At 39.6% G+C, this 25,756-nt stretch overlaps 1 protein-coding gene across 4 annotated transcripts in view; it reads left to right on the top strand.

Moving 5' to 3' along the window:
• Col12a1 (collagen type XII alpha 1 chain) overlaps positions 1–23,994 on the top strand; it is a 106,227-nt gene extending 82,233 nt beyond the window's left edge. For 2 of the 4 annotated variants that reach the window (XM_057766552.1, XM_057766555.1), the window contains 15 exons: positions 3,623–3,772; positions 5,836–5,913; positions 7,365–7,451; positions 9,073–9,126; positions 9,638–9,733; positions 10,150–10,203; positions 10,918–10,971; positions 13,685–13,738; positions 15,053–15,124; positions 17,135–17,170; positions 17,277–17,343; positions 18,333–18,521; positions 19,444–19,512; positions 20,718–20,888; positions 23,002–23,994. In XM_057766552.1, coding sequence (XP_057622535.1) covers positions 3,623–3,772; positions 5,836–5,913; positions 7,365–7,451; positions 9,073–9,126; positions 9,638–9,733; positions 10,150–10,203; positions 10,918–10,971; positions 13,685–13,738; positions 15,053–15,124; positions 17,135–17,170; positions 17,277–17,343; positions 18,333–18,521; positions 19,444–19,512; positions 20,718–20,888; positions 23,002–23,177 — 1,407 coding nt within the window. In that variant the 3' untranslated portion in view covers positions 23,178–23,994. Of the gene's footprint in view, positions 1–3,622; positions 3,773–5,835; positions 5,914–7,364; positions 7,452–9,072; positions 9,127–9,637; positions 9,734–10,149; positions 10,204–10,917; positions 10,972–13,684; positions 13,739–15,052; positions 15,125–17,134; positions 17,171–17,276; positions 17,344–18,332; positions 18,522–19,443; positions 19,513–20,717; positions 20,889–21,853 lie in introns of all 4 variants that reach the window. The other 2 variants (XR_009056979.1, XM_057766553.1) reach the window with 2 other exon arrangements.
• Positions 23,995–25,756: the final 1,762 nt, after the last annotated feature.

Raw genomic sequence — 25,756 nt, 5'->3', positions numbered from 1 at the left:
AGGTTTGTGACCTATTGGCAAGGTTCCAGCGTGTCTATCTCTGCTGGTGGCTCCATGGCTTCTCCCTCACTCCGCCTCCTTTCTTCCAGCATTCAGTTTAGTTTTCCCCACCTACATCTACTCTACCCTATGACAGGCCTAAGACTGTTTCTTTATTAACCAATGGTATTCACAGCATACAGAGGGGAATTCCACATCAAGACTGGATTATTAGAAACAAAAGGAACAGTCTAGTTTAGGAATACATTTTTAATGCTGTTCTTCACATAATGGATTGTGTTAATAGTAGTAAAAATATTATTGTACTGATAATCTAAAATTTTTCTATGTATTACATACCAAAAGAAGATCCACATACACAAAAACATGCCTTTTTAGTTCACTCTAATCCCCAAGTGAAACTAAAGAGACTTTTTCTTGCTTGAATAGGTCAGTGAGGTCTCTTCCTGCTTAATTTCTTTCCATAGCATTTTCTAATTCATGAAGTAGATTTATTTCCCCTCTGTATTAAAATAATATTAGTTCTTTGAGATTTTTCTCAGTCTTTTACTTAAAATAGATTTCTTTTTCATGTACTATATTCTGATTATGGTTTTCTCTTCCCTTACCCCTCCCAGTTCCTCCCTCACCTCCCCTTCCATTTGGATCAACGTCCTTTCTTCATTCTTTTAAAAAAACAAATGGACATCTAAAAAATAATAATAAAATAAAATAAGATAAATAAAAAGCAAACAAATTGGAATATGACAAAACAACAAGACAGGAAAAGGAGCCAAAGAAAAAGCATAAGAAATGCTTAGAGATGCAGAGATACACACATTCACACACTCAGGAATACCATAAAAACCCCAAGTCAGAAGCCATAATATATACATAAAAGACCTGTAACGTAGGAAAAAAACTCACTCTGACTTAATGTTACGAGACAAAGAACCGACAAATATGCTATTGAGTTTGTTTCTCTAGTAAGATTCTTAGATAAAGCTTAGCTTCGTTTGCATGTGACTATCAATCGTCAAGATAGCTTCTGGATTGGGGATGGGTGTGTGTGTGTGTCCACTTTTCTATTCAGCCCTAGGTCCTCATATGTTGTACAACTGCACAGACTCTGTGCATGCTGCCACAGTATTTGAGTTTGTATATATGCCAGTCCTAGTGTGTCTAGAAAGTCTTCATTCTTTGGTGTTCTCCATCCACTCTGGCTCTTACACGTTTTCTGTCTCCCTTTCCTGAGAGTTCCCTGAGCCCTGAGGGGAGGGATTTGATGGAGACATCCCCGTTTAGGCCTGAGTGTTCCAAGGTCTCTCAGTCTCTGCATAATTTCTGACTGTGGGTCTGTGTATTTGTTCCCATCTACTGTAGGAGGAAGCTCTCTGATGATGGCTGAGCAAAGTACAGATATACGAGTATAGTAGAATATCATTAGAAGTCATTTTATTGCTACCTGTATATATGTGTTTACATTCCCCACCCTCCTTTATTCCTTCCTATCAGCACCCATGCTTTATGAATCTTTCCCCCATATTTACTAACTTTTAATTAGTTTAGTGCACATCAGAGTTTAACTCAGCCCATCTGTTTGAGTCTGAGTTTAGAATTAATCACCAAAGACTGGTGGGTTTGCCAGTGGCTATACACTTGAACCTTATACCTCCCCTTCTCCAAGAATCTGTTAATTGCCAATAGATCAACAGTAAGTGGTAGGGTCCCGTGTTTTTCCCCACCAACAATTAACTTTTAGGGGTTCCTCACTTGTTTGGACCCAGTGCCAGTAGGCACAGCTGCTATGAGTTCGGGACTTCTGTGACAATGTCCTGCTTAGAAGATGGCATCTTACAGTTCTCTGTTTTCTGAATCTTACATTCTTTCTGCCTCTTTTTCTTTGGGGCTCCCTGAACCTTAAGGGAGTGGTGTAAATGTCTTAATTAGGGCTTAGCCCTCAATCATCCCCTTTTCTCAGCATCTTGTGCAGTTGTGGGTCTATCTTTCACCTTCATTCATTTTAAGAAGAAATTTTTCCGTGAAGACTGAGAGTAGGCTTTGTCTGGGGTGGCCTGGGCCAGGCCATGTGTACCTTTCTTCTCTTCATACTCTACTGTTTTAATGTTTTTTTTTTATAGTGTTTCCTCATTCCTTTTCAACACCATTCTCTATTTTATTTTAATTTTACGTGTATGAGTGTTTGCCTGTGAGTTAAACTAGGGCTCTCTGTGTGACCATGAGTTTCAAATTATCTATTGGGGCCTGAGCAACTTACTTGTAGTATACATTGAGGACAATGAATGTATCCCCTGCCCCAAATCTACTAGTAACTAATAACTATGAATCAGAATAGGCTCTGGTCCCGTGAGTCCTCCCCATCCACGCTTGACTGGTGACAGGCACAATCTTCTTCAGACCCAATGCAGGCAACCATAATCCTGTTGAAATGTAATTATGCATAAGATTAAAATGCAGTAAACTAAGTGAATAAATTATAGCAAAATGTGTCCTTAGGATGTGGTCATTTATGGTTCACAGTGAAAGACAAGTGTATTTTGAATGATACAAATTAAAAATGGTTTTGCTTTTGAAATAACCCCTGTGGATTCTTGTTTCTGTGGTTGTTAATTTAAGGACCCATAAAAAGTTTTAACTTTTGTTAAACACTAAGTATCCTAGAAATGCTTATGTGATGTTCTTTAGTTCAGTATTAGCTGACTATCTCACAGATGTTTAAACTTTATTTTTAGTAAGCCATGAATCACTTGTATACAAAGACAAGCAATTCCTATTTATCATAGATGTTATGAGCTAGAGCTTTGGTGATGACTCCTTGTAAGAAAAATATTTAGTTTTAAAATAAGACTTTAGGAAAATTTCTTATTCTACCTGCTCCAGAGCAGTCAAAACTATTTCTGATATTTTTAACTTTCTGTAAACTTTTCACAGTAATCTGCAAATTCTTGCTTTGGTATTTGTGCTGAGAAGGTGCAATCTACAGCCAGAGCTGTGAAGACAACAGTGACCCACAGACATCCTCTTCCTTGCGTCTATACAAACGCTTCACTAATTTTCTGCGTCAATAGGCTTCCTAATGTCTGCCATCTCCAATAGCAGATGCAATTCAATCAACGTGCACTTCTTTCTTCAGATGAATCTTGAGTTCTATTATTTCCAGGTTTGACTCTAGATGAAGTGCTAACTCTTACTACATCAGAGAGCTGTGAGATATATAGCTTACTTGTGAATGGGAGGGGTGAGCAAGTCAGAACTGACATCATTGAGAGATATCTAATAACTCTGAAGATTGTTTGTACTAAATGAAATATATAGTGGTTTATTAACCTATTTTCAGACAATTCTTTACTGTTTACAAGCTCTACTTCATCTACTACATCCTCTCTGTTGGGAATTTATGAAACGAAACCTGTGTACACTGGTGACAGACTTTGAAATGCAGTGAGTGGCCAGTACCATTTCCTAGGACATCATTTGAAACCCAGGTTCTTGGATTTTTAACCCAAGACTTTTGACTTGGAAAGAAGTGGTTTAAGAAATAGTTATAAAGAATGTAATATAAAGTATGCAAATATCAGCTTATTTTTTGAGAGAAATTTCATAATGGAAATTGTCTTTTTAGGTCCATATTGTAGTGACTTCAAAAAGTGTTAAGATTTATATTGACTGCTATGAAATTGTAGAAAAAGATATTAAGGAAGCTGGAAATATCACAACTGATGGCTATGAAATTCTTGGAAAACTTCTTAAAGGGGAGAAGAAGTCAGCGACAGTAAGTAACACATTTTGGTATTTTTGATGTTTAGTGCCTTTTAGTAAATAAGATTGATGTGGTGTTTTCTAAATCTCTCTGAATTTTATTTATTTCCCTCAGTGCGTTTTAAACTGTCACATTTATTAGTCAGTTTGAAGGTGTGGAAAAATTACACTCAGAGAACTTGCTACCAAGAGAACACGATAATGTACTTTTTTTACTACTGAAGTCAAAATGAGGTACTCAGGCTTCAAGAGACACCATGAAATCTCTTAAAATAGGATCAAGCTGGAAAGAAACAAGGCAAATAAATGCTTAAATATCCAGTGAGGTCGCAAGAGTTCATGATTTCAAAATAATTATTAAGCTGAATTTGTGCAAGTGGGACATGAAGCCTCCACGGCCAATAACTGTTCCTGTCTTAGAACGATTGCCATGGCAGTGCAGCCAATTGACGCCCGATCTCAACTTTCATTGCCTTGGATTGAAGGCAAGCACACGGCCTTTATTCACACTGTGATCCAGAAATGGAGACTTAAGTCTCAAACTTTCACTCTCCCAGGCTCATTAGACATCCTAAATGTCAACCAATAAACATTGTCCTAGAAGCTAACAGTTTTGTCTTCTGTTATTATTATTTTTGAATGTCATTATTTTAGTTTTCTTCTGTAGACAGGATAAGTTTTTTTGGCTATCGTATGGGAACAATTAGTATAAATTTAATAGAATTATGATAGACCCAACATTTTGATGAATATTGGCTTTGATATTTAAATAAAGCTATTATCAGATATTTTTATTCCTGATCCCCTCCCCTTTTGAGACCCACTGAGTTTAAACAAGATTGGCCATGTGACCATAGATTTAGAGCTGTCCTTTGGTATCTGGTGGGCTCATCAGTAGTTACATAACTGAAGATGCTGTCTTCCTTTCTCCCAGAATTTATCAATTACTAATGGTTAATTGGGAGAAGTGGGGCCTCATGAACCCCTGGCTGATCCCCAATTGGCCCATTACAAGCAACCATAGTGACAGTAAGATGGTTTCCTTGGCTGTGTAGTGCTCAGAAGACAGCTTCTCATAACTCTTCTCCCTATCTCCCAGATAGGACATTCTTTCCTGGGCCATGGGGTGGGGTGGGGGCATAATCGGGGCCATAGAGAGCGTGGCATAAATGTCCTGCTCAGGGCTGAGCACTCACGACCGTGTGTTCTTAGCATCTTCAGCAGCCATGTATCTCTGCCTTCACTGCAAAGAGAAGCTTCTCTGATTATGGTTGGGGATCATGTTTGCCTATAAATATTTAGATGGCAGAGTAGTACCATCACAATTGAAGAATTAAGACCACCTCAGTCAAGGGTATTTTGGCTGGGTTTATAGTTGAATTCCCTCTGGTGGAGCAGGTCTCAGATCCTGACAGAGAACAGTTGGTGATGTGCTTGACAGGTTGGTATTGTAGTTTGTGAGGTTGATGGCTGGGGGAAATGTCAATGTCTTTTCTCCTCCAATAGCGTGCACAGTACCTTCACGCTGCAAGGAGGAAACAACTAGCAGATCTTTAAAGGAATGGTTGTGTATAGACAGCCTTTTTCTTTGCGTGTAAACAGTTCTGTCTTAAATTCTAAAAGGAGAGATGGCATGTGCCTCACTTAACTAGTTCATCTGAGGGCCGTAAAAACTATTGGTCAATTTCTAGCCAAAAATTTCTAAAGCAAAGGTCATCAACTATAGAATAAGGTGAAAGTTTCTTTAATATTTCTTTTCTACAAAGACACATCTTTAAAGATTGATTTAAACGTGTATAGTATTCAAATTAATTTAAACACAGAAACTAATGTTCTTAAATCCTTCACTCAAACATTTCTTTTCAGCAAGTGAATCTGGAATAGGATCTGGGTAGACGCAGTTCCCATTACTATCTCTTTTAGGCCCACATTTCCTGCTTTCCCTCACCACACAGAAGCGTAACAGTGTTCTCAGGAGTGTAAGCTCTAGACAGACTCTGCCTGAAGTTGGCAAGATTAAAATGTTTAGAGTGTCTTCCTGCATGCTTAGCTGATGTGGCTGTTGGTTGTTTGCAGTTCCAGATCCAGAGCTTTGACATTGTCTGCAGCCCAGTGTGGACCAGCAGAGACAGATGCTGTGATATTCCCTCTCGGGTGAGTAAGTCCTGTCCTGGCTTTGTTTGTCCCCCAAGAAGGAACCCTTATGATGCAAATAGCCTGGGACAGGAAATAGCACTCAGCAGCTGCAGTTCTAGATTGGAGCCCAGAGATGTGCAACGTGTGTGTGCTTTTTAGCTGCCACTGCTCAGACCAGGGCTCATGTGATCCTTCACCAAGGCGAGGCATGCACAAGACCATATCTGGAAATTCTCTCAGCAACAGCCAGGAAGGTCGTGCTGAGCCAATGTGTTTGATAAACCTACTTACTGCAGACCTCCTACTGCGTAACAGCCGTTTACTGAATAAGCTGTTAATTTTCTGGATTACTAAGTACATACATACATACATACATTCATTCATTCATACATACATACATATGTGTGTGCCTGTGTTATGTATAGGTGGTACTGGTTAAAGTTCATTGTTGGTGAGATGACGCTTTGGCAGGCACAGCTGCATACATCTGCTAGGTAAATGTTACTATTAAATATTTAGTGAACATTTGTTATAATCCATCAACCCCTCAATATGCTAGGGTTGTAGCAGTAAAAATGAGTATCTGTGAACAGCAATGAGAGAAATTAATAAGTAGATACATTGGTTCTCCCTGACTCTGGGCTTCTTAGCTGTGGGTTCAACCAAATACAGACTGGAAATATAAAAAAAGACCGTATCTATTGAACTTATAAACATTATTTTTTTCTCTAATGTTTTCCTAACAGATACTTACCAACTTCACACAGACATTTATTTTTCTTGCCATTATTTTCTAGGTAGCATAAGGTTCCAGCTATTCATAGCACTTCCGCTGTACTAAGTAATCTAGACATGATCTGATATATGCAGGGGGATGTACTTAGGCTACATGTGAAAACTGAAGCATTTTATAAGAGGGATTTTAGTATCCTTAGGTCTTGGTATTCTCAGGAGGTCCTGGAACAAATACCCCCAGATACCTGTGTGATGCTGCATAGTGGGGGACCTAGGAAGAAAACCAAGTCAAGGAGAAGTGAGGGGGAGTGATGGCAGGTGCCATCAACTTTTGGTGATAAGAGTGTTTAGCAGAGGTCCCAGTGAAGTGAGAAAACACTATGTGGATGATAGAGGAAGACAAAAAGCTTTGCTTTTTAATTTTAGTTTTTCTGAATTAAATGGAGTTGGTGTTTAAGATTGGTAGCATTTCTGTAACAGGGATTAAAGAAAATTGGTTTAAATGGTCAGTTGTCCTGCTAATCTTGCGAACATTATTATGTGTGGGGTTTGCTCAAATAAAACTCAGAGGACCAGAGAAGGTTCTGTTAGACCATTTATAAGCAATGATAACTAGCAGCCAGTTCTTCCAGTTGGGAAACAGATTCTCCTGTATGCAAATAGGGTTAGTGGATAGGATGTCACCTGTCACTCCTCTCTAAATTTATCTGCAAATAATCTTTTCAACATTTCAGAGAGATGAAGCAAAATGCCCCGCTCTTCCGAATGCTTGCACATGTACACAGGACAGCGTTGGACCTCCAGGCCCTCCAGGCCCCGCAGTAAGGAGACCAAAATAGTCACTTAGAGCATTATTGTTTAGTTTTGAAACCTTTTTGGAGGGGGATCTTTGGATCTTTGCTATTTTTCCATTTGGGTTCTTGGTGGATAAAATATGCTAAACTTCTAGCCATCTTTAAAATAGATTTTGAGATCTGAAGTGAAGTAAATCAAAAAGAAAATTTGGGAGCTGTCAAGATGAGTCAGTGGATAAATGTCCTTACTGCCAAGCCTAATGACCTGTGTTTTATTCCTGGGACCCCAAGGTGAAATAAAAGAACCAACTTCTGCAAGTAGTCCTCTGACTTCTACTCATGTGCCATGAGTGTAATAAGAATTATTTCTTTTAGAAAGATAATTTGGTTCTAGTGCTTGGCCCATTTCTATATCTGCCCAGGGTTAATAACATTGGCACTCTTTAAGACTTTTCTCTTAAAAACACAAGCTTGGGTTTCCATTTGTAAATTCAAGAACTTGGAAAGTCTTACATTTCCTGAAAGTTTCTTGCATGAATGGAATAGAGCCATGGTTTGGAAAGCTGGTCAAGAACAATGTACTTAGAACCTAGACATATGAACTTGACATGGACACACCATGAACATGATACATGAAGACGACAACTCAAACATATGGTCATAGTCTAAGTGTTGGGAGAAAGTTCTAGAGTTTTGGAATAACTTGAGTGGAGAGTCTATGACTGGATACTATGCAGTGGGGATGGGAGACTAAGAAAATGCAAAGTGAAACACTGAAGACTACAATTATGGTAGAGAACATTGATCAATCAGTGTGTACTCCTCAATTTTGGGTTGAGCCGACTTGAGCCGCATTGAGGAATAAAAGTGATTGCTCTAATTTCTTTGACTTAAGACAATAAGTTATTGTTATGGGAGCAACTCAAAGATACCAAGAACACCAACCCATGTTATTCTTGGCTTATGGTAAATAACTTATTTTAGGTTAGTTACAAGCAAGTTTTAATAAACAGATTCAAATGTCACTGGAATTAGTATCATTAGTTTGATACGTACTTGGCATATAACTTGGATCTGACAGATACTTTTCAGGTTTTTTTTCCCTCCAGTTTTGAGGTACCATTTTCTGAAGTCATTATTATATTTACTTTGGCTTTGCTTGTTGGCTTTGAATTCTTGTTTCTTAAGTACATGCTCTGAGGTCCAGAGAGATTAGGATATTTTCCTCGATCAATATAATTCTTTTGGTTATTTTCCCTTGAGAATATAATTCATATAATTCTCAAATGCATTTTTCTTTTTATTCTACTGATATAAGTATAACAGGAAGAAACAAAGAATGTGAAAAGTTTTGAAATTCTATTTTCCTGTGTGTTTGTATGACACAAATTTATTTCTTAGCCATGAGGGGCCTCAAACCAGGGCTTTGCACATGCTAGGCAAGCGATTAGTCACACTGCTGCACACCAGCTGTAATATGAGAGTTTTACTTTATTATTTTTAATATTTTATTTTATGGAATAAAATATTTATTTTAATAAATATTAAGTCATTTTAATAACTGTGAAAGTATTAACTGTTATTTTTATATATCCATTTTTATTTTCCTTATGCTCACACCAAAATGTGTTCTTTTTATGTGTTTTAGGGAGGACCTGGTGCGAAAGGTCCCAGAGGTGAAAGGGGCATCAACGGGGCAGTTGTAAGTACATTTTAATACTCCAAATGTTCATCAGTATGTTGAAGTGTGGTTGTTTAAGTTTCTGTGAAGGAGGTATTTGACCTTAGTTTAGTGTGCCCCAAGGTATATCACTATCCTTGGTTTCAGATATAGGGAGCAATTATTAAAGATTAAATCTAACGAAATTTGAACTTTGAGATCTTGGAAATCTATGAATACACTATGTATTATATAATGCTTTTCACTTTAAAAAGTCTACTTTAAGGACTTTTATTGAAATCTAAGTATTCTTGTGAATTCACTGCACATTCTATTTTTTAAATGTGTAGTAAAGGGAATGAAAGAATGACATCAACACATTCTTTCATTCTATAAAGAATTATATATCTATAGGTATGTATTTCCAAAATGTTTATGAAGACTAAGTGGTGATGCTTTCAGGCTATGAAGAAATGTCTAAATGTTCCTACTGGAGGGTATTACATCACCGTTCTCCCCTCCTTCCCCTCTCTCTTTTCCTCCTATATTTTAGGGGCCTCCAGGTCCCCGTGGAGATACAGGTCCCCCAGGCCCTCAGGGTCCTCCAGGCCCCCAGGGACCTAATGGACTCTCCATTCCAGGAGAACAGGTAGGCATAAAGGCTTTCTGTAGTAAATGAAAATTATTTTAGATATGTAAATGGAATATGCAATAAATAACTGCAGAAAAATTTGTTCTACTTACTTGATCTCTCAAAAACTTCCTAAAATTAATGCACATATCACTTTTGTTAGATATATAATCATGTAATTATATAATAGCATCTTATAATGTAAAGTAGAAAGTACAGAATGGCATTTACTGGAGGAAGTGAGTGATTAATGATGATAATAATAATAATAATAATAACTGGTTTATTCATCTTCCTTAAAACAGACCTATGTGCTCATCTCTGAACCTTTACACTGGAATAATAAATGGATAAAAGTCCATAAGTGACTAATTTCTTCCTTTAAACTTAATCTCCATAATCTCTGAGAACCATCTTCTTGCTGCCCCCTCTAGGGTCGCCAGGGAATGAAAGGTGACGCAGGAGAGCCAGGGCTTCCCGGCCGGACTGTGAGTTCTCATGGACTGTTTGAAAAGTTGTCTTTGAGTGTTGCAAATGTTTGTTTGTTTGAGAGAGAGAGAGACAGACAGACAGACAGAGACAGATGAGACAGAGAGACAGACAGAGAAACAGACAGAGAAAGACAGAGAGAGAGGCTGTAGAGTTTGGTGGGTGAGGTGGAAATGGGAGGAGCTGGATGGAGAGAAAAACATGATCAGAATATATTATATGAAAAAGGAATTTTAATTTAAAAAGGTGAAAAAAGTGAAGTAGTGAAGCGTACGACTGCATGTGTGTTTCACTGGACCCGCATTTCTCTGTTCTTAGAGCTCAAGGGTACAGTGTTTAATTCAGATTCTGCCTTGCTGACTGATGTCTGTATGCCTGGTGCTGTGTTTGGCTATGATCTTCTATTTCTTTTCAGAGCCCCCTCCCAACTGTGTCTTTCTTTCTTTCTTTCTTTCTTTCTTTCTTTCTTTCTTTCTTTCTTTCTTTCTTTCTTCTTTCTTTCTTCCTTCCTTCCTTCCTTCCTTCTTCCTTCCTTCTTTCTTTCTTTTTTTCTTTCTTTCCCTTCCTTCCTTCCTTCCTTCCTTCCTTCCTTCCTTCCTTCCTTCCTTCCTTCCTTCTTCTTTTTCTTCAAACATTTTTGGAGAATGTTAATCATCACTTTGTACACATGCAGTATTTTACTGTGCACTAATTGCTTTCTCCCCTTTGTGCAGGGAACCCCAGGATTACCTGGCCCACCAGGACCAATGGGACCACCAGGAGACAGAGTAAGTTTTGGGCCACACATCTGCATTAATTACAGAATCCCCACAGTCCTGTTTGCACTGCTGGAGATGTGGAATTCACATATCTTGTGGAAGGCTTCAAACTGGTATCAGTATCCAGCATCAGGACTACCATGAGTTCCCTTAAACAAATTGATGGGACTTTGGGGGAAGTATTTGAAATTTTAATTTTGAGAATTTTTAAGTTGTATTAGACTCAGAGCCCAGTAAATCATATTTAACTGATTAGGAAAATATTAATGAAACTTAGGAGTTGTTTTAGTTTTTGAAATTAAAATCTTTATCATGAGATAGATTTTATATAAGTTGGAGAGTAGCCTTAGCTTTCATAGCATTGTCTTTGAAGTCCTGAGGAACTCTACACTCTTAGAAGACAAGTGTCCCTTCTGAGATTGACGCCAGTGCAGAGAGCTGGTATTCAGTAGGGACTTTATTTGCAGCAGCATTCAAATTTGCTCTTGACTCAAGGTAAACACAAGGTAGGAAAGCCATTCTGTTCTGGGACAGGCTAATTGGTAACCTTGTGAACATGACATTTATGCTTCATTCACCAATGCTATGGAAACATTTCTTTCAAGAAGAGACCAAAATTGCTTTAGTAAGAGGAATTTAGAGATGTTAAATTCCTCAAAGCCCACAAATCTTGCTACTTTTTATCATTTTATGGTTTAAACAACAGTGTGAGGGCTGTCTGCACTGGATCAGTCAGGCTAAACTGCTACTATCAGCTTCTCTGGAAGGGTTAGTGCTGTACCAGCTGTCAGTAAGTCTGTGATTTGCTAACCTTAATATCTGTGAGTAATTGCTGGTAAGGATGTGTCACTCTGGGAGCAATGGTTCACCAAGACATCTCAGAATAGCGGGTGGTGTTCTCTAGAGCACTGTTTCTCGAAAGACTGAGGGAACCTGTGCCTTTTGTCTCTGACACTATAATCTGGGATCAACATTGTGGTGAGTCTATTCTGGTCTCCTGGGATAAAAATGAAGAAAGATTTCAAGAACTCGTTCCCCCCTTCTTCCACAGCTCCGTCTCCCTACCTATTTCTCAGTACTGCCTCTGGGGCCAAAAACAGGTGCACAGAGGGAACAGGCCACAAACAATTTCAGACAGCGAGAGAGACTGGGTAGGGGGATCTTGGCCAACAAAATAAGAAAGGAACAGGCTTTGATATGGAAGCAGGAGAGTGAAGCTAAGGATTAAGGTTCTGCAGGAATAGCAGGGCATGTGACAAAGGAGAAACAACAGAAGAACCCCAGGCATTTGTATCTGGTATACATATTTATATTAAATGATTGCTAGTCTCTTCAACACTGTCACATGGATGAGCATAACAGCTGCAGGCCTGCAACAAGAAGTGAAAGTAGAAGTTGAAGAACGGAGGTCTGCAGGTGCCTCAAGATAGCCCCTTTAAAGACTATCAGACTAAATCCCCTCTCCTCAATTTAGATATGTTCCTTCAAAGTCCAAGCACGACTAGATTGTTAAAAACATCATACTCACTAAAGAATGAGAAAAAGCATACTAGGTAGCAGTTGGCTATGTTTATATGGAACGAATGTCATTCCGACCATCTCAGCAAAGCTACTGGAACATTTTTGTTTCTTAAGTGGCTCTCAGAAGTAATGTTGGTTTTGTATCAGATAGACTCAGAATCTGGTTTGTGTTAAGCTGGCCTCGCTCCTTCAGAGAGCAGTCTGAAAGTTTATCCCTTTGAGTTTCTGAAAATATATGTTTTCTGGATATGGAGTATTTCTAAAATTCCCTTAAATAAAACCCTTTAAGTTTCTGCTGTTGTGAAGTCAGTAGACTAAGGAATATGGATGCTGAATAATCATGGACAAAATAATTATTCTTTTATGCTCGATTTTTCAAAGCCAGACTGGCCCAGAACTCGCAGCCACCCTTCTGTCTCAGCTTCCTAAATGCTGGAATTACAGGCATGGAGCCACCATGCCTGGTCCTGATCATTCTTACTCTCTGCAGAAAATGGGAGAAAAATCATTTCTGACGGAGGAATGCAGCAACCATAAACAGAAGGCTGACTCAGACGTCCTCGGCTGGGGTTCAGAGATCTGTTCTTGGGAATGAAAGCAGACTAGGTAGCAGGGTGACTCACTCCGGGCAGAGGTCATTTGGCACCGTACAGAGAGAAGGAGCTCATCAGCTTGGACACGGGAGCCAAAGGGCAGCCCTGCAGGGAGGTGCACCCTGCCCTTTCCTTGATGCTCACGCTGACACTGCTTGGCTCTGTGGAAGAAGGGAGAGAGTTTAATGCTGGTTGTGAGAATGGAAAACTTCCTTTTCTCTTAGGGTGTAGGGCAGTTAATACAGTTTTTTCCCTCTCAGAGAGCAACTGCTTAGTAGACAGAGTCAATCTCTCTTCGCCTCTCTTTACAGTCTTACGGAAGTAAAAGCCAGAATCTGCCTTATTTAACAAAGATTAGTTTGGCATTTAAAATGGTTTTATGTGTAACTACACAAATTAATGAGCATAGGAACTAATTGCTCTGTAACAGTGTAATGTAAGTTGAAATGAGTTGTTTTGAAATGGTCTTCGTGTTGAAAGCTTATCTACCAAACACCAAACTGTACTCAGTCCTTCGTATTTCCCATTCACTCTTAATGGTCTAGTCAGCTTCATTTTACGTGTTCATTTTCTTCCTAATCTGTAATTGTGATTTCATTCTTACCTAGGGTTTCACTGGAAAGGATGGTGCAATGGGACCGAGAGGCCCACCCGGGCCACCGGTAAGAGCCGAGCGGGTTAAATGGTCTTCACCTGGTCCCCAATCTCCTTTGCCTTTGTTCCAATTTTGCGAAAACATGGTTTGAGTTACCCTCCATCTGTGCTCTAGAGTATATTGTTACATGAGCTATTTGGCTTTGTTTTTTTTTTTAATAAATCAAAATGTGCTAGAAAAAGCAGATATGTCAAATACAGATGCTTAATTAAGTTATGTTTTAGAAAAATCTTAGACTGACTTGGCCACTAGCTGGTTAGTCTCGTGATTTTCCTCTGTGTTGAGTGGTTATGTTCGGGACCTCAATGGTTACCTCGTGATTCTGAAGCTTGTGACGTTTAAATGTTGAGGGCATTATTAATGAGTAACCATCAGTCATTCTGGGGAAGTAGGTTTTATCTACAACTTAAAGGGTCTTCTTATTATTTATGGAGAAAATACTGAAGATAAGAGATTCTGAAGCTTCTTAGCCCATAGGTTAGGTCACAGTGGGATGGAGACAGTGGCTGTGCCCCTGTCTGTGTGGCAGGATTCGGAGATTCTGGAACATATGTTTAAATGATTTTATTATTTATCTTTAATACATATGTTTTCAGGTTTAAATATTAAATCTAAGTGTTTACTGCAGAATTCAATTTTTTTTGCATAAATTGACAGAGAACTATTTTAAAAATCTTACGATTCCATTTAATGGAAATGGTTTTAGAACAAGATGTATTAGATATTATATGATAAATAGCCCAGTAGATATATGGCGGAAATGCCTGAAAGTTGACTTAAAAGCATCAGGGAGAAATTCTTGTGGTTTCTCTGGGTTGAAGAGCGATGATAGGCTAGAGAGACTTGGAGCCCGGGGAATGTCCCTGAGGAAGAAGTGATTTCTAGATTCCTCTGCGAACATCAGAAGTGCGGCCAAACCATGATAAACCCAGCCACCTTTTTAATCCCTCTCTAGCCAAAGTTTCCATCCCTGTCTTTTGGAGCTTTTATTCTTATTTTTTGTTTCAGAAATAAGCTAAAAATTCAGGAGTTTCCTTCTGTAGATATGCACTGTATCCAATTACTGGGGTTGTAGTCCAAAGATTGTGAAGCTGGTTATACGTGTGCATGTATTCTTTCATTGGATTCAAGATACAGTGCAGACCAAAATGCCAAGACTTACCCCCCTTCATGTTACCTCAAAATGTGGTTGTCCTTTTCCTTACCGTGTAATGATAGTCTGCTTCTTTTACAAGTTTTTAAACCTGGCTGCAGTTCTTTAGTTACTGTGACTAGGATTTTTCCTCACCCTAACATTGCCTTTCTTGGTCTGTGATTGTAGGGAACACCTGGTTCTCCAGGAGCCACAGGGCCAAGTGGAAAACCAGGGAAACCTGGAGACCATGGCAGACCAGTAAGTAGATGCCTTGCGTGTTTACTGACTTCTGTTCTCTTGTGGACACAGATAATGAGAACTCCAAGGCTTGGGCATATTTAGGTTATCTCAATCATAAATGTGTTTGGAACCTTGCTGAAACAATGATAAACCCATGGATTTGACTTGGGAATAGTTCTAAAGACTTTTTTTCCCCCTGCTGGGTTGCTATAATTTCCTGGGATGAGAACTGTGGTCATTGGGTTTCTTTAAAAGGAGGAAGGGAGTATGAGCCAAGACACATATTTCTGCACTGCATAAACACTCAGAGCTTCAGAGCTGGGTCAGCAAAATCACTCTTTATATTTATAAGTGGTATGCTGTTTAAGGCATAAAAATACATGATCGGAGTGCAGGGCGCCTACTTCCTTAGTTTATGTATGTTAACCCTTTGGCGGACAACACTGCTTAGCTGCACCATTTGTTTCTTGCTCCATAGCTGAGGATGTTGAAGCATCAGACCAGTGTTAAAAGTGTTTACTGGAACCTAAGGAGATGGCTTAGTGGGTAAAAACGCCAGCTATGCAAACATGAGGGTCTAAGTTTGAATCTCCAGAACATTTATAAAAAACTGGACATGTATGAGTATCTGTTATCCCAGTGTTCCCACAGAGAGACGGGAGGAAGAAATGGGAGAATCCCCGGAAGGGCTCAGGCTAGGTATCTGGCACCCACAGGGGAAAAGCAGCAAAGAGACTTCATCTCAAATACTATGGAAGTTGAGGATGAACACCCGAGGCTGTCCTCAGATCTCCACACGTACGCCATGGCATGGCACACATGCACCGACATATGTATATTCAAATGCCCTCACCACAAATGTGCGTGTGCAAACAAAATTATGTGCTAGACGGAGGGGGTGCTTGTCTCCCATGTGCAGGGCCGTGGGCTCAACACTTAGCACAAACAAATAAATAAGAAGCTGAACTTGAGTTGCTTATTTTACTTTTTCTAATGTGGTCCTTTCTCAGTTTCTGTCTGATTTAGCTCTCTCTCACTCTTCTGTTTAGTTAGAAATAAGTATTGCAATATCATTATACCTATCATGTGCTTTCAAATTAGTACCTTCCCATTGAATTTGGAGTTTCTAAAATTCCCACAAGTATTTGTAATAACCATTGGACGCCATACACTTCATGCTTAATTTTGCATTAGCACGATTCTAATCCAGTATGTATTTATTTGAAACTCATGTGAAGTGAGAAAATCTAATTTTTCTTTAAAAATACCATTCTTGTATCTGTATTGAGAATAGGCTATTAAGAACAAAAGCAGGAAATAGAGAGGTCAGTTAAGAGGATATTGGAATAGTTACACTAGGCCTTGATTTGAACTACAATGGTTTCCATAGAAACGGTCCAAGTTGGTTTGGCTGGAATAGTATTCCAACATCAGATTTGTTAACGACTTGGATGTTTCTTTTGTAATGGCAGTTTGAAAAGATGCTACTGAAAGATAGGAAGTTCCTGCCCTCAAAGGCTCTCTCCTGGACAGGGAGGGGCTTCTGATTGAGCATGATAAAGATTATGTGGTTGTTTGGATGTGAGACAATTAAGAAAGAAAAACACTTTTTTTCCCCTATTCAATTCACAAAGATTAGCTGGAGCAAGAATTAGATAGATTAATTAGATTAGAGCCCATCATTTTGCTGACTTATCAGATGATGGGCTCTGGCCTCTCTGTTGTCATTTCTGTCTATGCATCACTTTAGACCAGTGGCTCTCAGCCTTGCTAGTTCTGCTGTGAGCCTTTAATACAGTTCCTCATGCTGTGGTGGCCCCCAATCATCAAATTAGTTTCATTGCTACTTCACAACTGTAATTCTGCTACTGTTATGATTGTAATGTAAATACCTGTGCTGGCTGACATTTTTAGACGACCTCCGTGAAAGGGTCATTTGATCCCAAAGGGGTCATGACCCACAGGTTGAGAACTGCTCTTTTAGCCCCTATCTTCCTGTTTCTAAGGTGTGACATTCCTGTGTTTTAGGGCCAATCTGGGTTAAAAGGAGAAAAAGGTGATAGGGTATGTATTTCTTAAAATTTAATTTAATTTTATTTCAAGAGTTAAATGTTGACATCCAAAATTATAGAAATAATATTTTATTTTTTTTTTAAATTTAATTACCCAGGGAGACATTGCTTCCCAGAACATGATGAGAGCAGTTGCAAGACAAGTCTGCGAGCAACTAATAAGTGGTAATTTATTGTTTACCGTCTGAGTCTGTGAACAACTAATAAGTGGTAATTTATTGTTTACCGTCTGAGTCTGTGAACAGCTAGTGAGTGGTAATTCATTGTTTACCATCTGAGTCTGTGAACGACTAATAAGTAGTAATTCATTGCTTACCATTTGAATGACTTTTAAAGTAATTCTAGGAAACCTACAGGACTTGAGTCATAGAGTTGATCGAGAAATTCTCAATTCAGACAGCTCCTTGCCTGAAGATGGAGCATAGGCTAGACTTGAACTCAGGACTCTCTCTCTGAAAATGGAGAGCAGGCCAGTCTTGAACCCAGGGCTCTCTCTCTGAAGATGGAGTGTAGGCAACCTTGAACTCAGAGCTCTCTCTCTCTCTCTGAAGATGGAGTACAGGCCAACTCAGGGCTCTTTCTCTGAAGTTTAGCCAGTGTTTCTCACTGCACTATCCTAAGGAACACATCCCTTCAAATTGTTTAATTTGCTTGTTAGAAATGAGAGTTCCAAGACCATGTTCTAAACTCAGTGAATTACTGTGCTTGGAAATGAGGCCCAGAAATAATATATTTTTCAGTGTACGCTTACAAAAGTTCTCCTTTGTGCTAAAATCTGGGTGTCATTGCCTTAGGTATCTAGAAAAATGACACACTGTCCTAATTTCAAAAGGGCTCTCTTTTGAGTGACATCGTTCAGCACACTGGAAGGTAGTGTATTTCAGAGCCACCCCACACTTTGATAATTCTTATAGTTACACCAATGCTTATGGCTTGAGTTGAGCATTTTTGGGAAATGATCTTCTATCAAAGGTCATTTTGTACTGGGTGGCTGATGTATCTCATTTTTTCTTTTTTTTATTGTTTGTACTAATTAGAACACTTCCTAGAGAGAAGGAAGGAAGAAGGTAGATCTCTTTAGATGCTAAGAGAAAGCAACTTCCCAGTCTCGCACTTCTCTTCCTGGGCTTCTAACAAGTCTTTCTATTTTACAGGCCAGATGAGCAGATTCAATCAGATGCTGAATCAGATTCCAAATGATTACCACTCAAATCGCAACCAGCCTGGCCCACCAGGGCCCCCAGGGCCCCCTGGCGATGCTGGAGCCAGAGGAGAACCCGGGCCTGGGGGGCGACCAGGATTCCCTGGCACACCGGGGATGCAGGGACCCCCTGGTGAACGAGGTGGGTCTTTCTGACTTTACCCAGAGATAAAGGAAGAGCTTGCACGTGCTAAAATTGGGGCAGGTTGAAAATATTGCGAGAACAGAATTTGGCGAGCCACTTTGGTGCTAGTTAAACAGTCCAGACGAGCTGCCTGGGAGCCACCTTTGCCTGTGGTAATCTGCAGTTCACAGGTGTGTGGCCTGGTGATAGGGGTGCAAGAAAACAGTAGCTGCTTTCAGCGGATCTCAGTAGAGACATTTCTATCCATTGAGCTTTCTGTGGCATTCGTGGGAAGCAGGGTCTTGGCACGTGGGATCAGGCCTCACATTTGACCTAGTGTTGTGACTATGGCAAGAACTGAGAAGCCACCCAGGACATCTGAGCAGCCCAACGGTCTTAGGTCCAAATTTTTTCTATTCCTTCATTCAAGGCCTGGCACTGGTTCTAGGATATTTGTTTGACTTTAATTTCATGGTAGATAAATGAAATTGAAAGGGGGGGAGGGAAGAAAAACAGGATTTTTCTGCTTCCAGATGTTTCAGGTCAGTGAATGCCAGTTTAAGAGTTATGTAACCCTGCTATCTGATGGCGTCAATGCTGTGCACACACAGCTCCTAAAGCCTACCTGAAGGGCCTTCTCTAAGACCTCTGCTTTTAATTACTATTTGACAATATATTAGGCATATTTGTATCCTTCAAATAATTCCCCTCTGACTTTCAGCCAGATTTGTTTCTTGGCCATGAACCTGGAATTACACAAATGTCTAGAAAGAATTTGGCTTCAGGAGTGAACTTCTGGGAAAAATTAGGTTCTGTTTTCACTAAGGAAATGAGTTACTTGAATTATTATTATTTAAGATGAAAAATCATGTTTCCAGATAAAAATTTCCCATGCTTTTCTTCTCTCTCTCTCTCTCTCTCTCTCTCTCTCTCTCTGTAGGTTTGCCTGGAGAGAAAGGTGAAAGAGGTATCGGGTCTCCAGGATCCCGCGGGCCGCCTGGACCGCCAGGTAGGTTTGTTAGGACATCAGATTGGAAAAGTCTATAAAGCGTGAGAGGCAACTTCATAGCATTACCTTTACACCAATATGGCGGTCTTTGAGTGTACAGTCCAGCTGGGCTGTACAATGGAGCATGCTCCATTGGGTTTGCTCACAGCTTCCGTATATGAAGGTGGGATGGTGGTTACTGACTTAAAGAAGGAAGGATTACTTTCATTTGGTAGGGATTTTCTGTGTGGTGTTTTGTGTTGTTGTTTTGTTTTTGTTTGCTTTATACCCTCTAAATGCTATTTTTTTCTAGTATTCTTCAATATGGAGTTATGAGAGAGAGAAAAATAAAAGACTTGACGTAAACTTTCCTTTACAGTATTTCCCCAGCGTGTTCCAAGGAAGCAATAGCTGTCCAGTTGACTTATGCATTGTTTTCACTAGGTTGAAAAGGAATTTTTTTCTTATTTAAAGATTAAAAAAATCCTCTGTCTGTCTAAATATCTGTATCTGTCTGTCTGCTTGTCTGTCTAGTTATCTTTCTGTTTGTCGGTCTAAATGTCTATTTATCATCTATTTATTTGTGTGTGTGCACGTATGTTTATTCCATGATGACATGTGGATGCCAGAGGACAACTTGGAGAGGGTGGTTCTCTTCTTCCACCATAGAAGTCCTGGGTATTGAATTCTGGTTTTTAGGCTTGGTAGCAAGCACTTTTACTCACCAAAGCCATCTTGCCCCACATTTTTCTTCTTTTTATGTGGTTGCTGGATCTTTGCACCCAGGGCCAACCTTATGATTAAGTCTTTATATTTACATTAATCATGACTAAGTGCCACTTTATCCAGAAAGAATGTTACTTGTGTCATATAAACTGGAGGTGTGGACCAGATACTCACCTACCTGCCTGATGCAACCATTCCAGGCATCCTTGTCCCCATATGAATAGGAGCAAACAAGAAAATTCACAAATAAGTTTAGCTTGTCTTACTTCTTGCTATATCAGTTTTCCTTAAATTAAATTGCTACAGAGGTGGATTTCTGGCATTAATTCATCACAAGGAAGTTTCTTGGTTCTTACGAGGAATTTCTTATGGATTGCTTTCTTATGCACTGGTGAATGGCAGTGTAACTCAAGTTAGGGGAGATGCCACTTGAGTACTGGAGCCTGCCTCAGGTGTTTTTTGACAAGAGGGGAAATGTATTTGTTTTAACTTCACACTAGGTCCACAAGGAGAATCCAGAACGGGTCCACCAGGGTCTACAGGCTCAAGAGGTCCTCCTGGTCCCCCTGGCCGTCCTGGAAACTCAGGTATCCGAGGACCCCCAGGTCCTCCTGGGTATTGTGATTCATCGCAGTGTGCCAGCATCCCATACAATGGGCAAGGCTATCCAGGTATGTGGTTGCCAACCTAAGGATCTCAATTCCTCACGAGTAAGGAGCCCTAGGATGGAAGGAAGGTAGAGTTAAGGATTTTGTGAAGATGCCAAAGCTTTTTGCAGTTCTGTGTTTTGGATGTTGGTGCCTTCTAAAGCACAGAGCACCTTTCACTATAAGGATTTAAGTAACCCTTTCCTTTGCTGCATTTCTGGATTTACCAGACCACATCATAAACCTCTCTGCAACTTTCCTGAGAGTTAAATGAATGTTACCAATTCATCAGTTTTTTTTTAATTACCTAATAGGATAGAGAGATAAACAAAAAAGAAATACAGTTATAGAATGCTGAAAATATATAGTGAAAGTATTTTGGGAATCTCATTTACATGTGCTAGCACAGGACATGCAATTGAAATAATTCACTGTCTCGTAACAGCCATGGAATTGATGCTTATCAAATCTGGAGCTTAAAAGTCTTATAGGGTTGTTAATGAAATTCTAGTGTTCCCTACTTGTAGACAGCAGAATTCTCTGTCCTGACACTGGAGATATGAGGTTTGGGAAGCATGCTGGTCTGGATAGAAGACTGGCATGTTGTGGTCAACGGCGACTTTTTATTAGTGCATCCTCATGCATCTTGCAAGTTTAAAAATGATACTGCTGTTTGATATGGTTTGCTACTAGCAAATAGTGCATGAGTAGTTGAATACCTAAATATCTATATATCTATATATTTATGTGCATAATTTTATATCATCAAAAGTAATAAATACAAATGCATAGTCCTATGTAACTCATTTGTGAGACTATAATTTAATTCTTTGTAAAACAAATTTAAATTATTACTGCCTTATGGCATATATGAGCTGAAAATATATGGATATATATATATACTTTAACATTTACATAGATGGATGTTTATATATATATTTTGCATAGTAATTCAACTTTTAAAAACTATCATCTCTGACCTGTTTCAGGTTCCGGCTAACAAATTTTCTAAGTCTCCAGTGCTGCTTACAGTTTGAATACATGAAAAACCTGTTTCTGAGATGTTTGCGCACGTGCTTATTAGAAAATGAGTCTGTATGGAAATCTCACCGCAGATATGGTTAACGACCTGGGTCGGCATCATACAGGAGGGTGGAGACTCGATACTAACCCGAATGATACAAAAGCAGTGGTGTCAGCCCGATGCTTCTCAGCAGTAATGTAGAAAACCATCTTTTAGCAAGTTCAGACACAGCCGCGAGGAGCCTTGGCTGTGAAGAAGGTGCCTAATAAGCTACTAACCAGCAGAGATACGCCATGTTACGAACGACGATTAACCTGGTTGAAGAGAAATGTCCTATGTAAATAATAAACTAATTGAGGCTTGTACATGATCTGGATGGGATCCTACCCACTAAAATTCTGTAACAACCCAACAGTTTGCTTCTGCACCCAAGCCTGCTGGCTGCTTGCTCTCTGCAATAACAGCGAATGGATCTGCTCCCCTCTTGCTTGTTAGCAGTGTGTCTGAGTTCAGCGCATGCGTGAGTTCAGGGCCTGTGTCTTCTCAGTATTCCGTGTGCGTACTCCCATTTGGGTTCTTTTAAGCACAGTTTTTCAAACCAAAGTCTAAAATCACCATTCCTTCCTGTTTGGATGTGGTCCCAGGTGTTTCTCACCCGTTGACTGTATGTAATTCTGTCTGTGTGAGACCCAGCTAAAGGGTAACCTGGTGACGATAGCTCCTTCTGACCCCAGTTCAGTTTTTAGGCGCCAATTCGCTTCATGTCCTCAGCTCTCCAAGTTGTTCTTTGACGTGAGGACTTTGAAGTTACGAACAGTTATTTAGGGATTTGTCAGAAATTCTACCTACGCACTGTGTTTACAATTCTTTGGCCCATAATTTCTGCCCATTGCCAGGGTTTGTCCATTGATTGTAATTATTCCTGGATCTTTGAAGGTGTGCCCCCCCATTTGATTACCAAATTCTCTCTGCGCATGTGCACATGGATTGAATTGGACCACTGTAACGCATTTATTTATGGTTGTGAGATTAAGACTGGAAGGTGATGACTTAACTTTTACTATGCGTACGTACATTCCAAGTCATGCCGTAACTGTAATGTTGATCGGACAGAGCCTTATGTGCCCGAGGGTGGGGCCTACCTGCCTGATCGTGAGCCCTTCATCGTGCCTGTGGAGCCTGAGAGGACAGCAGAATATGAGGAGGACTACGGTGCAGACGAGCCTGAACGGGAGCACCCTGACCACATGCGTTGGCGGCGTGCCCTGCGCCCAGGCCCTGGGCAGTGAACCTCAGCGAGGTGGGAGGTGTTGGGGTTCTCCTTCACAGGTCAGACAGGGCAGCATATGTCTTTTCTGTGATGTTTTCTTCGCGTTGCTTCATCCACAAGTGCTCTTTTCTGACTGTAGGGAACCTTGTTTCTTCAGGCAGCCTAGTCTGCGACAGTCTGTAGACATTTATAAGCCTTTGTCGTTCAAATGCTTACAACAACACACGCTGTTCACAGAAGCTGCGAGGAGAGAACACGCCCAAGGTGGGCTGTGGCAGCCAAACTTCCAGGTTCAGCAGCAAGCCCTGGAAACCAGAGCAGCTATATATTTGGAAAGAGCCTTTGTCTTTCTCAGTACTAATCTGCAATTCAATCACACCCCGTTTCCAGTAATTCCTTTCCTTAAACCAAAATGGAGGGAAACACCAACTCACTGCCATGTTTCTCCTTTTCCCCCTTCCTCCCGTCCGGCTTTAGGGCACAGAATCTTAGTCTCTTAACAACCACAGACCTTCCGCCACGAAGCTGAAGCTATTGTATCAACTGGATACTGTTTCATATTGCCGTAGACCTCCTTGTTTTGACACACTAACATTTACGCCAAATTGCAGATTATTCTGCAGAAACGGAATTGCATGTTTGTGTTGTATATTTAGAATGAACTTTTTGCAAAACTTGTTTCTTAGTTATCAAAGCAGTTGGAAATTGTCTTCAAGACTATGAACATAGAATTGCTGCTTTTTATATTTTAACTGCAGATTGTGAATTTCACTGCCTTATATTATTTATTTCTGAAACAAAAGAGGCATTTTTCAATAAAACTACTGAAAATTTGATATGGCATGTTCTTTTTCTTTGAAGGGCCTTTTGGAATGCTCAAGTGGTTGTTACAACAAACAAATTAATATCCTTGGATACGGTTACAAATCTTACTAATACTGTTAAGTTATGCTAAATAACTTTAGATTTTTTTTTAATGCTATGGTGAAGTCATTGAAGAGAGTGGTGAGAGCCTTAAGAAATCCGGCAGATTCCAAAGGTTTTATTAGGAATGTAGAGGATGTGTGGGCTGGTGGAAAAATAATGAAGTATCCTAGGAGACCCCAAGCAACCAAATAATCTACAACCCACATGATTTTGTGTGCATTTAATTACTTTCCTATACTTTGCCCAATAGCAAATTTAATTGCAAAGAGGAAAATTCCTTAATGGAAAAATTTAATTTAGGTAAACTTTTCTTTTCCCCTTAAAAACTCAATAAGAGCATCTTAAATATAAATAAGTGATGTAAATATCTGTTTGAAAGAAACCAACATCATCTGAAAAGCGAGGGGCAGTGGAAGAGATTTTCGTGGGGGAAACATGCAGTAAATTTTCCTTGGAGTTCAAGACGAAAAAGCATGGATGGTGGCGCATTAACGGATGTCAGCTAAGAGGCTTCGAGTAGACTGTTAACTTGTAGAGTTTTTTCTCTCATTCTCGACTTTTCACTCACATTTTAAAACTGGAGGAGAACACTGAGGCTCTGTCAGTCCCCTCTTCACTAGGCTGTAGGAAGAACTCAACTTTGCTCTAGCCTAAGAAGAGGACTGATGCTCTTTCTTTCTTACTATGTAGGCAGATGTGTTTTCTGCCTCTCCCCCAGTCCTTTACAGCCGAGTCTCCAGGCAGGGGCTTTCAAACCTCAAAGATTCCCCCAATGTCGTTTCTTATTCATTTGTGGTTTGAATGTTCCTTGACGAGCCCTTGGATTAGGAGTCTGAAAATGGGTCCTCAGGTCTCTGACTCAGTGAGGTCCTAGCCACATGAATTTGAAGCACAAAGTAATGATTGACTACATGGGGGTTTGTAATGTTTTGGTTCACCACTACTTTCTAGTTTGCTCTGGAAGAAAGGACTGGGGCCAAGCCATTCCTGAACAGAGCTAGGATACATGTGATTTTTGTAATTGAAAATAGTTTTCATGCAATTCTGACACACATGATTTTTATTTTCATAACATATTTCATTATTAACTGTGCATATACACAGTAAACTTTGAAGAGAAGAGATGATGCAGTTTGGATGTAAACAGTGACAAAAATCCCAGAAATGTCAAATATGCAGGTGTTGATGTATTTATTAAAACTTTCTTGGAAGAGAATGACATACAACACAAAGGACATTCTTAGTAATGTTTCAATATGAGACCACTCTAACATCCACTGATGCCTACCTTGTGTATATGAAGGTGAGGCCCCAACTTCAAGAGAGAAAGGGGCCTGAGATTTCTATGGCCACAGGTTATTACTTCTAGTGAGGTCTACCGCTGGAAAACAGCATCTATGCAGACTCTAATTCCCATATATTTTATACAGATATTTTGCATACTAGCTTTAGCAATTTAACAAATGTAAATATAGATTACACGTATATTTTCTTAAATATGTGAGCATTCAGGCATTCAATTGGATCTGTAAAGAATCATACTCTTTACTTCCATATTATTTTCTGTACAAATCAAGTCAGTGTAAATTTCCAAACATTTTCTATCCATTGGACTGGGTTAAGCAATATGAGTTTTTATCTCTTCTTTTTTTTTTTTAAATCATAATTTCT

The sequence above is a fragment of the Chionomys nivalis genome, chromosome 4 (assembly GCF_950005125.1).
Source record: "Chionomys nivalis chromosome 4, mChiNiv1.1, whole genome shotgun sequence".
Taxonomy (NCBI): domain Eukaryota; kingdom Metazoa; phylum Chordata; class Mammalia; order Rodentia; family Cricetidae; genus Chionomys; species Chionomys nivalis.
This window is presented reverse-complemented; position numbering and strand designations above follow the sequence as displayed.